The sequence below is a fragment of the Vicugna pacos genome, chromosome 9 (assembly GCF_048564905.1).
Source record: "Vicugna pacos chromosome 9, VicPac4, whole genome shotgun sequence".
Taxonomy (NCBI): domain Eukaryota; kingdom Metazoa; phylum Chordata; class Mammalia; order Artiodactyla; family Camelidae; genus Vicugna; species Vicugna pacos.
Window position 1 is genome coordinate 41,241,422 of NC_132995.1, and position 15,879 is coordinate 41,257,300.

A 15,879-nucleotide genomic window follows, 5' to 3' on the forward strand; every position below is an offset into this window, starting at 1 on the left:
ATTAATGCATATTCACTGTGGAAATTTTATAAAACTCAAAAGTATAAAAAAGAAAAAAATCCTCTGTGTTTTCACCACAGATAAGATTTTTGGTGTATTTCTCAAGAGAATTTTTCTTCCATAGTCATCAATTATAAAAGTTTTAAAATCTGGATTGTAAAAATATTCTTTAAAATTGAACTTTGAAAGAGCCATTTTTTTTCCCTTGAAAATTGCATGTGATAGTTTCATGGTGAAATTTTCATGAGGAAATTTTAGTGGTCTGGTGAATTCCTTTATTATCTGCTGCAGGAGTTTAGAAAATAGGGTGAAAACCTATTTGGAAGCTGCATTGTGTCCTCACAAGTGGGGTTTAACACCAGTTTTTCAAGATAGGAACTTATAGGGTACACAGAATTGTTTATTGGAAATTGTCTTCAACAATGATTTTAGAGACAGTTTGTTATAGAGAGAGAGAGACTGAGACACACACAGAGGGACACAAGGGGGTATGTGGAGAATGATGGCAGCCAGGATGTTGAAGAAAAGATAAAAGTTGTTAGAAGCAGCATGAGCAATGATGTATTTGTCTGATGGGCTGTGGAAACCTTGGACTGCTCCAGGTTCTGCAAACGGCAAGTAATTCAGTGTGACTGGACCATGGGTGGGACTATATGCAGCAGGGGATCTAATGATAAGGCCCTGCTAAGAAGGTTGGAATTGATCCCAAAGACCTCAGGCAACACCTGAAGGAGGGTTTCTAAATGTGCTCTAATACCAACAACCCAGCAGATAGTAAGGTTGGTATTCTATTGTGAAACTAGAGGAGCCAAAGCAGTGTTTTTCCCTGTTGGAAGGCTGTCTCCCAACGCTGATCTGCCCCCAACCTCCTGCATGGAGGTAGGTCCTCTTGTAGGTGACAATTTTTTTTTCCTTGAAATTCGCATAATTACTTAGATAAGAACTGTGTTGGGACATTCCATTTTCAGAGCTTCTAGATCCTTGTGATTTTATGTCTACTTGTTCTATTGATGACTGAGAGGTGTGTTGTCAGCTACAGTTGTGGATTTGACTATTTTTCCTTTCAGACCTATCCGTTTTTGCTTCATGTGTTTTGATGCTATGCTGTTGGTGAAAGTACACATTTAGAATTGTGTTTTTGGTGAATTGACCTCTTTATCATCATATAATGTCCATTTTTATCCCTAGCAATACTTCTTATTCTGAAGTCTCTTGTCTGATATTAACAGTTACTCCCCCTTTCTTTTGAATAGTGTTTATGTGGCTTTTTAACCATCTTTTTACCTGTAATCTATTTATGTCTTTGTATTTCATGTGGGTTTCTTGTAGATTATATGTTGAGTTTTGCATTTTTATCTGATTGAACAATGTCTATCTTTTAATTGTTGTGTATAGATCACTTACATTTCATGTTATTGATATGGTTGGATTAGAATCTGCCACTTTGCCAGTTGTTTTCTATTTTCTGTTTGTTTCATATGTTCTTTGCTCCTTTTTCTGCCTGTTTTTGAATTGAGTATTTTTTATGATGCTTTATCTCCTCTGTTAGCTTATTATTTATACCTCTTTTAATTCTTTTTAGTGGTTGCCCTAGTTTCACAGTATACATATTTAGTTAATCACAGTCTACCTTTAATATCACATCGTTTTCATACATAAGAACCTTACCACAGTATAGCTTCCAACTCTTCTTTCCTATCTTTGCTATTGTTGTCACACATTTTATTTTTATATATGCAATAAGTTAACAATGCTTTGCTACTATTTTTGCTTTAGACAGTTTGTAATATTTTAAAGCAATTAAAAGTAAGCAAAAAATACATTTTTTAATATTTACCTTAGACCGTTTGATATTGTTCTACAACTCTTAGATGCTCTGTTCTATTTTTTTCACATTTTGACTCATGGTTTTCATTTCTCTGCTGAAATTCCATATCTGTTCCTGAGTGCTGTCCAACTTTTTCATCAGTCTTTAATGTAATTAATCATAGTTATTTTAAATTCCCTGATAGTTCCAAATCTGGATCATCGCTAAGTCGATGATTAAGTTGCCTCTTTTTTTAAAATATATTTTTATTGAAGTATAGTCAGTTTACAATGTTGTGCCAATTTCTTGTGTACAGCACAATACTTCAGTCACACAGGAACATACATACATTTGTTCTCATATTCTTCTTCACCATAGGTTACTACAAGATATTGAATATGGTTTCCTGTGCTATATAGTATAAACTTGTTGTTTATCTATTTTACATATATTAGTATCTGCAAATCTCGGACTCCCAATTTATCCCTTCCCAGTCCCTTCCCTACCTGATGACCGTAAGTTTGTCTTCTATGTCTGTGAGTCTGTTTCTGTTTTGTAAATAAGTTCGTTTGTCTTTTTTTTTATACATTCCACATATAAATGATATCATGTGGTATTAATTTGCCTCTTGATAGTGGGTTGTTCTTGCTTTTTTGTATTGCTTGTGATTTGTTATTGATTGCCAGATGTAATACAGGGAATAGTAGAGACCGAGGTACATTGTCTTTATTCTGGGAAATGGGTGCACCTCTTCTTTTGCTAGCCTGTTAATGTGGGAGTTTTTTAGGAGATGAGTTGGATTTGGGTTTTTTTTTTTTTTGGTAGGGGTGAGGTAATTAGGTTTATTTTACTTATTTTTGGAGGAGGTACTGGGAATTGAACCCAGGACCTCATGCATGATAAGCATGAGGTCTACCACTTGAGCTATACCCTCCCCACCATTTGTGTTTTCTTGTTGCTATGGTTACTGTAGGTGCACCAGTGTTTTCAAATTCCTCTGGTGTTTCCTTGCCCTTAGGGTTGGATTGTTGAAGGGTAAACCCTGGGCTTTAGGTCTTCTTTGTGCACATATGCTTCAGTGCATAGTCTCCCACAGCTTTGTTGCTGGGTGCTTGCTAGCCTGGTGGTGAGGAATGGAGGGGTTCTCTGTTGTCTCGGTTCAACCTCAGTCTTAGGCAGGCCCTGTTTCCTTGGATCTGGGTGGGTGGATCTTTCTGGGTGGTCCTGCCACCTCTAATGGTCTGGACCAGAATTTCCTGTCCCTCCTTGCAGGTGTAGAAGTTTTTTTTTTTGTCCTGTCCCCTGCTGCCTTGAGGATGACAGAATTTGCCCTTTTCCCAGGGGCTTAAGATTTTTATTCCTTAGAGAGGGAGCAGGTGGACCTTTGTATTTTTCCCAGAGCAGTGACTGCTTTCCTCCTTGAGGCCAGCACTACTCAGAGGCTTTCTCTGGCCTCGTAATTCTTGTGAACACCCACTGAAGTCTCACTGGAGGAGAACCTCTGAGTGTCTGTGGCTCTTGCTAACCCACACTTGACCTTTAGTAATTAATTAAAAGTTGTACCTGAATTCTTCTTACCTGCCTGTATGGTCGTTCCATTGTTGTCCTTCCACTGCAGGTAAGCTAGAACTTGCATCTCTTTTGGAGATACCTGTTTTTCCTTAAATTTGTCTGGTTGGTTGGTTGGCCTGTAACCTCAGCTCTTTAATGACTTCAAGGGAGCTGTCGGTACCTGCCATCTTGGCTGATGGCTCCCCGCTTAGGTGCTTTTTCTTCCTTTCTCCCTGCTTGAGCACTTTCCTTCCTTTTCCCCTTCTGAGCAATAAAGCAGCTGTTCACTTAATTAAAAGAAAAAAAGTTAAGTTTTGTAGATTGTCTGACTTTTTCTTGTCATTGGAATGGGAGGGACACTTTTTCCAGCTTTCTACATCTTAAGTGGAAGTTAAAAGTGAGGGAAATTGTATGTTATACTTTTTTTTTTTGAGTAAAGGTAGATTTATTTAGAGAGATACATATATAGGCTATTTTAAAAGGCAAGAGAAAGGCCACGAGGTGTGAGGGTTGTGTACTCAGGTTAAAGTAAAAGTAGGTACACACTCCATAGACAGAGTGCGGGCCGTCTCCAAAGACGAGGGAATGAAAAAGACCTATACTATTTTTAATTTCCAGTGAAATGAGCTTACCTCTTTTCCCTCCCCGTGATATTGTGATTAAATATATATTTGGTCTTTGTCCACTGTCCCTGTCACACAGCTCCTGTAATTGTCTAATAAAAGCCGTAGAGTCATCTTTTGTTGTATTAATTTTGTTCCCAGTTCCTGAAATATCTCCATATCAATAAAGGTAAAATGAATGTCTTTTGTTATTTATGTAACAAGCTCCTTTCAACACACCTGAGTTGATGTTAATGAGGCGATTTTTGGAAAGCGTCTAGATCCTCTTAAGGATAGGGTGCTGCTTGCCAGGGGAACCAAGCCAATGATTAGAGGGTTGGAATTTTCAGTCCAGGCCTGACCTCCTGGGAGGGGAGAGGGGGCTGGAGGTTGAACCAATCACCAGGGGCAATGATTTATTCAGTTATTTATGCATTTGTGATGAAGCCTCCATAAGAAACTCAAAAAAATGGATTTTGAGAGCTTTCAGGTTGGTGGACATGTGGAGGTGGCTGGGAGAGTGCACCCAGAGAGGGCATGGAAGCCCTGGCCCCTTCCCCCTACCTTGCCCTCTGCGTCTCTTCCATCTGACTGTTCCTGAGTTATATCCTTTATAATAAACAGGTAATCTAGTAAGTCAACTGTTTTCCTGAGTTCTATCAGCAGCTCTAGCAAATTAATTAAACCCAAGGAGGGGGTAGTGGGAACATCTGATTTATAGCCAGCTGGTCAGTAGCACAGGAACAACCTGGCCTTGTGACTGGCATCTTAAGTGGGGAGTGGGCGGGGGCGGGGGCGGCTTTTTTAAAGAATTGAGCCCTTAACCTGGGGAATCTGTTGCTATCATCTCCAGGTAATATTAGAATTGATTAATTTGTAGCAGACACCAGATCTGCTGGCTGTTGCAGAACTGTTTGATGTATAGAAAACCCACACATCTAGTGTCAGAAGTCTAAAAAGAATACCTGGTAGCCTGATCCCCCCTCCCCACCAGTAGGGTCTGATGAACAGGGGGAGGCTGGAGTAGCCACTGGGGCCAAGTTTCTGCTTGCTTCCTCGTTGAGTTGAGTGGAAAAGGGCAACCTAAGTCTCTGCACCTGCTCCTTTTTTCTTTTAAAGGAATGTGAGGGAGGGGAAAAAGGCTTTTCCTCTACCTATTTTATATTCTCTGGCTGAGGCCTTGTCAATTAGACTGGCAAAAAAACAGATTAACAAGAGAAAAACAAGTGAGTTTGCAAACATGTGCCCATCACGCACATGAAAGCACTCACTGATCAATGAACAGCCTGCACCTGACCCCTATGCGCCAATACAGGCTCTTCAGCTGTTTCCTGATTTTATTTTCACGCATGCCTGGGCTCACCTGACAGACACGTGAAAAGAAGTATTTTCGCACATGCCTGTGTAGAGTAACCTGCATGGCTTGGTGCCAGGAGTGAAAGGAAAAGTGGTGCTGCCTTAAAGCCAGGCCTCGTAATAAGCAGGGTAGGCCCGCCCAACTCTTCTGGGAGTGGGGGAAGGCTTATTAGTGCTGCAGGGGAGCTTTTTCCTCTTGGGTTCAGGCCTAACTCTGGAGAGGGAGTGGGACAGGTGAGGCAGGAGTTTTGGGTGGGGCTTGTGGAGATTGTTGTTTTCCCTGAGAAGTACTCACTCTTGAGTGCCTTCGGCTCCCTTGCTCTGAGCTCCATGAGGCAAGGTTCCAGCACATCCGTTGTTGTTGACTAGATGAGAAGCTTCTGGGAAGATGGCATGCTGATCCCGTTCTTATCCCTGGAAATTATCTCTGTGACCTTAAAGGACTGACTCTTGGGTGGGGATCAGATGACCTACTAGATTCCTTTCTCCGGAAGATGAGGTAGGAGTGGGGGATCTGAATTCCTGATTCCTGGGGCACACAGGAACTGGGGAAGGGAGAAGGCCCTGCTGAGGGTGGGATCAGGAAGGTGCTCGTCTTCCTCTGACAGGTTCTGGGTCCTTCATAGGTAGGTTGGTGTGGAATCTAGTGTCCTTGGGATTTCTGGAGAGGCCTAACTCTAATCCAAAGGTAGTAGTAGGGTGGGTGTGTGTGTGGGTGGGTGTGGGTGTGGGTGTGTGTGTGTGTGTGTGTATTATGTGAGCATGCTTGTGTGTTCCATCTCCTAACAGGATGCCTTTCAATGCCAGACCTGTGGATAAGAGAAGCCTTGTAGCTTTGATTGGGTGTCAAGAGTCCTGTTTTGGGGGGAGTCTCTTTGCAGCCCCAGGTGCAAAGGGGCATGCTGAGGAGGGAAGCAAATAAGCCAATAGCAGATGAGTCCCACCTTAGAGTGCCTGCTGGATGTTCTTTCTCCACCTGATCTTATTATGCTATCCCTCTCTTCTGGCCACTTTGGAAAAAGAAAGGCAGTGAATAGGCAAGCAGCAATGTAGGAAGTAAGGTGGTGGTGTGGACACAGTGAGACACTGATGTGTATTTTCACGAAGGTTCTCTCCTTGGTCCAGTCTCTGCAACAGTGATATACCCTTGTTTTAGCATCTTCCTAGCCCTTCTCACTACCTGCTATGTTCTTTGCTGGGCTGAGAGTAGCTACAGACTTCTCCCTATGTGACTGGACACTGCAGAAGTCCCTGTTTATGTTTGGGTGGAGGTGGGTGGGTGTGGACAATGAGAGGCCTATCAGACTGGCTAGGGCTGTGAACCTGGTACTGGGACCCTTGTCTTCTCTACAGGGCAGATTTGCAGGTTTTAAGTTGGTAAGAACAGAGCAAAACCTTGGGGAGGATCCATGCTATAGATAAACCAAACGCCAGCCTAACCTGGGCATCAAGCCAGGTGTCTCTTGTTGGAAGTCACCCTCACATTGTGCCTGATCCCTCATGGTGTCTCTCTTGGGAGTAGTGGAGGTCAGCCTGCCTCCATTTCTTTGTATCCTGTGATGGGAACTGAGACAGGCTCATTGTATGTACTTCGGTCTGTGTATGAGTCATGCTGTCCCTACACAAGAAGAGGACAGGGAAACCTGCCTGCCTTGCGGGTCTAAACTAGAGCCTTACAAGCTCCTACCCTAGACTGACACACTTCTGTTCTTTGCAGGCCATAGTAAACACAGGTGTGAAGGAACCATTTGCCATGGAAACCAGGGAACTGGAGAGCCCCACACCCACTTACCATCTCATTCCTGAGGCCAGCCAGCCCAGGGCAGAAGAGGATGTCAGCACACTACCTCAACAGTCCACAGAAACTATGCAGCTGAAGAAGGAGATCTCTCTGCTGAATGGTGTCAGCCTGGTGGTGGGCAACATGATCGGCTCAGGAATCTTTGTCTCACCCAAGGGTGTGCTGGTATACACTGCCTCCTATGGGTTGTCGCTGGTCATATGGGCCGTTGGTGGGTTTTTCTCCGTCGTGGGTGCCCTTTGCTATGCAGAACTGGGGACCACCATCACCAAGTCAGGGGCCAGCTATGCTTATATTCTAGAGGCCTTTGGGGGCTTCATTGCCTTTATCCGCCTCTGGGCCTCCTTGCTAATTGTTGAGCCCACCAGTCAGGCCATCATTGCCATCACCTTCGCTAACTACATCATACAGCCCTCCTTTCCCACCTGTGAGCCCCCGTACCTGGCCTGCCGTCTCCTCGCTGCAGCCTGCATATGTAAGTCTGGGGGATTATGTGTGGGGTGTGGGTTCCTTTAATAATGCCAATGATGCTTTATATTTGAACAGCATATTTTGCTCTTTTGTGAGAAAGAGAGGCATCTTAACCTTTGAAGAAGTAATTTCACCGAAGTCATTTGATCCTGAAAGAAGTAAGGGTAAAGGATGGGGAGGGGGAAGTTTGAATCTGTTTGTGGCTTTTGGTGCCTCACATTTCTTCCACTCTTGGCTGTCCCTCTGTTCCCCAGTCTGTGTGACAGGTTGGTGCATGTCTTACATTTGTCTTGTCAGGTGTTTTGATTGGAGTCAACATTGCTCGTGCTCGCTTTGGCAGCACATATACTAAAATTGGAGTCAACATTGCTCGTTGTAACTTAACCCAGAAAAAAACAGCAGTGCTGAGGTCTTTATTCTGCTGCTCAAAAAAAAAAATTTGCTTCCCAGGTTTTAATCTTAAACAATTTTAAAGCCATCAGTGAGGAAATGGACTTCTCTAGACTGGCGGTCCCAAGATACTATGTCCCTAGGGCCCACAGGACGACTCCTTCCTGCCACTGCCACTCTCTGCAGCCTGTTCTGAGCAGCAGGCACCACACCAAAGTGTCTCTTTCCCATTGGTGTTTCAAATTTCTTTTCAGTGACTTTGGAAACAAGCTCGGTCTGCAGCCAATGAGGAAGGTGACTTCTACCCCGTATTTGGATTTCTGAGGACAGAAGCTGAAAGATCCCAGTGGATCTCTCTTTATTTTCCTTTTCCTTTTATGAGGGGGTAAAGAGAAATTCTGTGTGAAATCACTGAAAAGGAGAGAAGATTATTGTGAACTTAGTCTAGTAAAGCTAGTGTTTTAACTGAGAAGTGGCCCAGAATTCCCTGTGTTCCTTAGCAGTGTGCTGCCAGAGACTCTTAGTTATGCTCTGTTCTTTCCATATCTTGCTTGCAAAAGCTCTGGCAGTATGTGCAGTTTATCCATAGTGTTAAAAATAGACTGAGAGTACCTTGGAGTTAGCAATAAAGAATTGTATAATACGCTGTCCCTCCTGACTTTGAGGAATTTATTAAAGACGGATGTTAAATGGAATTGCTCCACAGATACCCCTGGGAGGAGGAAAGTCCTCAGCTGTGTATCTGATAGGGTTTCTCCTGGGGGGCTGTGGCCTGATTGAGCTTTCTGAAAAAGGGGATAATTTTCTGATTATAAAATACAATCATTAAAGAGAAAATTAGACTCAAATCTACCACCAAGAGATGAGTACTTTTAGTAGTTTAGTCATGTCTTCATTTCTTTCTGTTGCAGAATTGGAATCATACTTTGCACATAACTTTTTATTCTGCTTTTTAAACTTAGTTTATCATGGATTTTTCCCCCTTTTTGTGAAATGTTCTTCAAAAGAAACATTTTAAAAAGAAGTATATATGTCTTTTTTGTAATTAAAAGGTAATGCATAGACTGTACAATTTGAACAATGCAAAAAAAAAAGAAAGTTAAAATCACCCATGATTTTTACCTCACACAACTGTTATTACTATTTGTGCAAAATACCTTATAGTATTTTTCTTCTGTGCTTGTCCATCATTTAAAAAAAGTACCCTTGAAAAATAACAACAGCAAAAAATTACTCTTGAGATCATACTCTTTGTGATTTGTATACTGCATTTAAATTTTTTTAATGTTTAATCCCTTTCATCAGATATTCTTAGAAAACATGGTTTGGGACACATAAGCAGTTTCCAGGCAGTGTAACGTAGTGGTTAAGATCATAGGTTCCCATGCAGAACTGGATTTGACTTCAGCTTTACCACTAAGTAGCTGTTGACCTTGGAGGAGTTACTTAACTGTTGCTTAGTTTTCTCATTTGTAAAATGGAACTGTTGATTGTACCTGTCTGGAAAGGTACATTGTTGTAGGGAATAAATGAGTCAATACATGTATAGTACTTCTCTCTGCCTGGCATATTAAGTACCCTGTAATATTATTATTGAAAATAATGCTGCTGTGGAAATCTTTGCACATAAATTGTTTTCAGAGTTTCTTCATATTTTACTAGGATAGAATTATATAAGAGAAATTCTTGTGTCTAAACAATTAAATTGCTGTAAATTTCTTCATCTTACCCAGTTGCTTTCTAGAAGGTTTTGTGAGTTTGCATTCTTATCTGAGCACCTGAGAGTGCCTGTGCACTGGTCTCAGGATGGACTTAGGATGAATTCCAAGAATAACCAAGTCAAATGGCACCTCTGTTCATAATTTTTCATATGAAGATTTTTATTAGTTAAATCTTTTTTCCTTTATGATTTTTCCCATTGTTTTTTTGTGCTTAGGAAGCCTATTCCCACACCAGGAACTGATCTTTTGATTGGAGGGGAGACCTCACCTCTTAGAAATGCAAAGTCATGGTATCTCATAACTTCTTTCATTGAAATGTACTTTTGCCCATATGACTCAGTATTTGAAATCCTGCAAACCTTCTGTCTCTGAAACCAAGGCTGTTCCATAAGGCAGGCCTGAGGGTGGGAGCTTGTCAGAGGTGGGCTTAAGCCAAAAAACCTGTGCATCCCAACAGACTAGGTTTAGGGTTCACTTTACTTCTCTTCTTGGAAATTATGGCATAGAATTAGATGTGTCATCCAACAGAGCTGGAGTGTGTGGGAGGGAGTTTCCTTGGACAGGTGGCACTGAGAGCAGCCTGGGCTCAAAAGACATAAATTGGAAGAAACCAATTAGGTCATAATTAGGGGAAAAAACAAAGATCTGCACTGAATCCAGGGTGAGGCTTGGGTAGGATAAGATAATTAAGTTAGTCTTGAAACTGAGACATGAGATAGGTTCAGGTTGTTAGCTGGGATACTGCCGAAAGAAGTTATACCCGTGCCAGGCTAAGCAATTAAAGTTCCATCCTAGAAGAAAGGGCCCAGGCAGTCTCCATATAACTAACTCTAGGGCAGAGCTGCAAGCTGGTGGTCCACGGGCCTGACTTGGCCCACAGATATATTTGTTGGGCCGGCACAGTGTTCTAAATAATTTTTAATTACTTGCCAAAATTTGAAAGTCAGGACTTGCCCTTTTCTTGAAAAATCTGAAGTTCTGGCAAACTTGAACCCATATGCTGGCCTGACACAATCAGCTACATTTGAGTAGTGGTAGCTCCTTTAAATGGAGCATATATTTTCCAGTTCACTCCAGTCTCTGACTCCCTCTTGTTTTATATCCAGACATTCTTATCTTTGCTAATTTATATTACCTTCTTGGACTCTGAAGGCCTTGCTCTTCCAGATCCTGGCTGCCAGCAGCCCGCCACCCCAGTCTCAGGTTATACTGGCAGGGAGATGGATCTAAGCAGGTTTTTTGGATTTCAGGCTGTGTTAGCTACACATTATGTCAGAACAGTGCTTCTCAACTGGAGGTGAGTTTGCCTCCCAGGAGACATTTGGCAAGGTCTGGAGAAGTTTTGGGTTGTCACAACTGCTAGGAAGGAGTGCTACTGGCATCTAGCAGGTGGAGGTCAGAGGTGCTGCTGAATATCCTGTGGTGCCCAGGCCAGCCCTGCGCAGCAGACTCACCTGGCCCAACGTGTCAGTAGTGCTGAGGCCGAGAAACTGCCCTGAAGGTGCATTCTGCTCATTTGTATTCTGGGATCTTGGACTCTTCTGTGGTGGGTGGGGCCTCAGGCTGCCCACTGAACCCAGTATGCTTAGGGGCTCTTAAGGGACTATAGGGGAAAATGGCACTTCTTGAGTTCATAGGACCCTTCTCTGGCCCAGAGTGAGAAAGAGTACTTAATTTGCCTGTAGAAGTGTGTGTTTTTCTGGCTTAGCTCTTGGCGGTCCATTTATCTTTGCGGAAACCTGTCTGTTACATAACCTCAAACTTGACATGGAAGTCAGGTCAGCACTGACACAGTGGCATCAAAACAGAGGTCTGCTCACAGCTGAAATATTGTCCCTGAGGGTTTGTTTGGTAACGCTGACAGGGAGCAGGAGGAGGGGCAGGGGGAGGGGAGGGAGACTGTCAAGGGTGAGGCTGGAGTGAAGAAACACTGTGTGATGCCTGAATAGCTTCCTGTTGCTTCTTACTGTCTGGGACTCATGCCTGGGCAGGGTTCTGAGTAGGAAGGATTTTCTCCCCTATTTTGGTTAGTTGTTGCTATGAATAGACGGCTTTCATGTTCTAACAGTGACAGGTCTAAGGAGGACTGGTCTGGACCACAGTTGATCAAAGATCCTGGACTCTAACCCTATATATAGTTTGAATGTTTTGATAATGAGACTAAATGTGTATTTGTGTAATGAAAAACAAGGAGGCTTTTAAAAAAGACATGTACATTATGTGTTCATACACATCCCAAGAGGTGTCTCCTGATCCTGGAATCTCCATTTGGAAGGGTTTACCTCTCCTGGACTGTTGTAGAACAGTTTTCTCCTAAGAGGCTTGTAGATGTTTCTCCCCCTTCTTTTTATTTTCCCACTTTGTTGTTCTTAAGGATTGCATTCCCTTGTACTTGAATGCCCCTTAGTAATACCCAGCCTGCTTGTGGGAGGAATTGGAAGGTTCCTTTTCGCTGTTGCTTGTAGAAGAGGAAGCTGTGACTCCCTGCATAACTGGGACTACGACTTCAGGTTGCCAGACCATCTCCTCATCAGAAAGAGGGTATGAGAGGCGCAGTTCTGTCTGAGGGCGCATGTATTATTCCGTATTAGTTTGGGTTTCAAACAACTGAAAACTGAAAGCAGCCTGGCTCAAACATACTGCAGTCTATTTTTCTCACATGTTGAAAGTAGGCAGTATGGGGCTGGTAGGATGACTTCATAATCCTTCAGGGAGCCAGGTTCCTTCCTTCTGTTTTACTGCTCCGCTGTCCTCAGGATGTGACTCCTGGCTGCTGGGCCAGGATGGCTCCTCAAGCTCTAGTTGTCATGTCTGCATTGCAGCTGATGGGAAGGACAAAGAAAGGCCCATCCCACCCTTCAAAGATACTCCTTTAAGGTCTTATTTATGTGAAACTTTGCTTACATTTCTGGGGTAAGAACTTAGTTGCTTGGCCATGTCTGTCTGCAAGAAATGTCGACTTTATTTTGGGCAGCTGACTCCAGCTAAAATTTTTATTACTAAGGAAAGATGGAAGAACAGATATTAGAAGATATGTAGCCATCTTTGCCACAGAGAAACTTTGGGGATTTGTTTCTGCTTTGGGGTTAGGTCTGGATGTGCTATTTGAGTATTGTCAGCAACAAGCCCCTGGAGAACCTGGAAGACCCTCACATGGGTCCCACATTCATTGTTGCAGGTTTTCCAGCAAGGAAATGAGATTAAGGGAAGAGGGAAGGCTCAGAGGTTTTAATTGTGTTAGTTGAACCTGAGCTCCTGGCCTCCAAGCTCAGCCTGGTTGTCTTGTGTTTGAGCTGATAGTCTTTGGTGCTAGGTGAGGATGGGAGTTTGGGGAGGTCTGGAGGGGTTGGGATCAAATGGTGAAATTTTGTTTCTTAATTAGAATCACGAAAACATTCGAGGGACTTGGCTTCTGCTTGGTAGACTGTTCCGGGAGCTCTCTGTTCTCTGGCAGGGCTAAGAGTAGGGTGAAGCAAGCAACGTGCCTGGCGCCAGCATTTAAGTATGTACTGATTCTCAGGTTTGCCAGGTTGTCCTCTGACAGTGAGAGCCTCCTTAAATTTTGTCCTGTAGGCACCTTCCTCACCTTAGTCTACTCCTGGTCCTACTCTCTGGCTGCACATTGTTTTAAATTAAGTATTTTAATTTTTATTGAGAAAGAAGTATATGTGCATAGTAAATGAGTCAAAGTTTAAAAGGGTGTACAGTGGAGAAAGTCTCCTCCCTCTCAGAGCTTTAGTCCACCCCGCCTTCCTGCCTTCCCAGAAGCAACCACTGTGCCCATGCTCTTTTGTATCCTTCCAGCTGGTCTTTGAGAAGGGGCTCTGCAGGGACTTCCAGGAGGCGCTGCCTTCATTCATTCCTTCAGCACAAAGTCATTGATTCCCACTGTGTGCAGGGAGGACCAAGCCACGGGGCAGTTCGTAGCAGGAAGGAGCAGGGGAGAGGAACAGAAGCAAGAGGAGGGAGTGCTTGTCGGTGGGTTGAGAAGTGCCAGCTTCTCTGCCCTATCTTGCAGCGACATCTTGGTGCTACGAAACCAGAAGCACCATGAGCACAGCCAGGATGCTGTGAGACAGCCTCTTTCTCTGTGTGTATGTCCATCTTTCTCTCTTTTTATCCTCTTTGTCTCTGCCTCCTTGTCTTTGTCTCTTGTCTATTCTCTGCCTCTGTCTTCTGAGTATTTCTGCATCAGTCTTTTTTTCACAGGCTGCTCACTTTGCTTTTTTTTTGTCGTCCTGCTTCCTTCCTCTGCTTTCTTGTGGCTTTTGTTCCTCTGTTACAGGGGCTTGTGTGTGACTTCGACTTGCTGCGGCTTCTGACTCTGCTGTTGTTAGACAGGTCCAGTCTCTTGATTCCCGACTCCTTACCCTTGGGAGACATCATCAGATTGGCTCAGCTTGGGTCCGTTGTCTGGCTCCATCAGCCATAAGAGGGCAGGGGGAGCAATTCCCAAGAAGGGGCCTGGCAGGTACTTCAGAGTATGCTTACTGTACTGCACAGGGGCCTGTGGATTAGTGGTGGCTATTAACTAGGTTATCCTCATATTAGTTGATCTAGGATTAGCTCCACACAGCAAGCTTTGATTAGCAGGGCAGGTCCCCGCGAAGACCTGCCAGCAGTGTGCATTCCTCTGGCCTCTCCCTTCCCTCTTGGTCATTAATACTGTGTATGCCGCCCCCCCGCAACCCCCCCCATATGACTGACTAGTAAGCACCTGTGTCATTTCCCAGAGTACTGAGTGAAAGCTCTTAAAGTGATGTGGAGGCATCTCTGTGTTTATATCCACAGGCTGGCCCTAGGCTCTCCTCTTTGAGTGGAGGAATGTCCAACTTTCTTACAGTTGCCTTGCTCTAGGGGATCGGAGGTTAAGTGAAAATCATCACCATCTTGATTCCAACCAGGGTTCCTCAGTTCTTCTTTTTGCTTGGCAGTAAGCTTAAGAAAACAGTGTGCTTTGGTTTCCCCCTAAGAATGTGCGATCTCCTTGGGGAAGTATCACCCAAATGCCTGAGGGAGACACCTTCCTGAGACAGATGTCCATATGACCATAGCCAAGATACTAAGCTGTGCTGTGAAATGGGAATACTGTAGGGTTCAAGGAGAGAGAGCTCAGTGTGGGGCTGGCTGGTGTATTTGGGGAAGCTTTTACAGGGGAAGTGGGCGCTGAGCTGGACTTTCAAAGTGGGGTTGCTGTTGGCTATGGTAGGAGGAGGAGGGGAGGACATTTCTTTTACATGTATATCTGGCATCAGTAAGGAGAAAGTCTGCTTGAAGGAGAGTGAAAAATGGGCAGGAGTTGGTAGAGGTAGCCTGGAGAATGAGCCCAAAAGATTTTGTAGTAACGTGAGGTTCATGTGAAAGCTCTGTTTTTGGAGGCTAGCAGTAGTACTTAGAGCTGTCACTCTGGAGCCCCTCTGATACTGTTACTGTGTCCTCCCCATGGATCAGAGCGGTCCCTGTTTAGCAGGGGTAAGGTGGTGGGACCCTCAACACAGGGTCCATACATCACTGAGGTATATGAGGAGCTGGACATAAAGCCAGTGGTGCTGACACAAGCCCAGGGAACGCCCGAATGAGCCTACTTCTTCATGGACCTCACTGAGAGTTGGGAGGTTTGGATAGGAAGGCAAGTGGGGAGAGAACAGTGGGGTCCCTGTGAGCTTGGGAATTGTAATTAGCCTCTCTCAACCTCAGTTCCCTCATCTATAAAATGAAAATAGGAATGTCTATTTTGGGGTTGTGAGAATTAATTGAGAGGATGTATATGAAATTGTCAGGCACATGACAGGCTTTTTTTCCCCCACACTTACATGCAGAACATTGGCTCTCTAAATCCTAAGTTATCTGCCACCTGCATTCAAATTCACTTTATTTGTTGATAGGCCTCTCTTGTCCCCACTCTCTAATGTGGCCTTGGAGAGGTCTGCACCTCAAATGGTTTGCAACCTTGGGAGTCTGAGTGGGGAAGAGTGGGTGAAGTCCACCATTGCTGGGCCTGGGGGCAATTTCCAAATATGGTTCTGGCTGTCAGAATATGTGTTAATGTGTGCCTTTGTATCTTGTGATGAGAAGTTCATAGGAGTTCTTAGCCCTACACATGGGGGAATGTTCCCCCATTTGCCTGTTCTCCTGGTTCTCCTGGTCCATTGGCCCTTTGCCCTAGGCAGACAGGATAGA

The 15,879-nt window shown here is 43.9% G+C and overlaps 1 protein-coding gene and 1 non-coding gene across 7 annotated transcripts in view; one reads left to right on the forward strand and one right to left on the reverse strand.

Annotated features, from left to right (window-relative positions):
* The window catches only part of SLC7A6 (solute carrier family 7 member 6), a 30,535-nt gene that overhangs the window by 2,173 nt on the left and 12,483 nt on the right, over positions 1 to 15,879 (forward strand). For all 6 annotated transcript variants that reach the window (XR_012075729.1, XM_031680741.2, XM_031680743.2 and 3 more), the window contains exon 3: positions 7,034 to 7,592. Coding sequence is in view for 5 of the 6 variants with exons in the window: in XM_031680741.2 (XP_031536601.1) it covers positions 7,070 to 7,592 (523 nt within the window). In the remaining variant the exon portion in view is untranslated. The remainder of the gene's footprint in view (positions 1 to 7,033; positions 7,593 to 15,879) is intronic.
* On the reverse strand, positions 2,669 to 2,742 carry TRNAD-AUC (transfer RNA aspartic acid (anticodon AUC)). Its single transcript has one exon. It is a non-coding gene; the product is annotated as a tRNA-Asp (tRNA).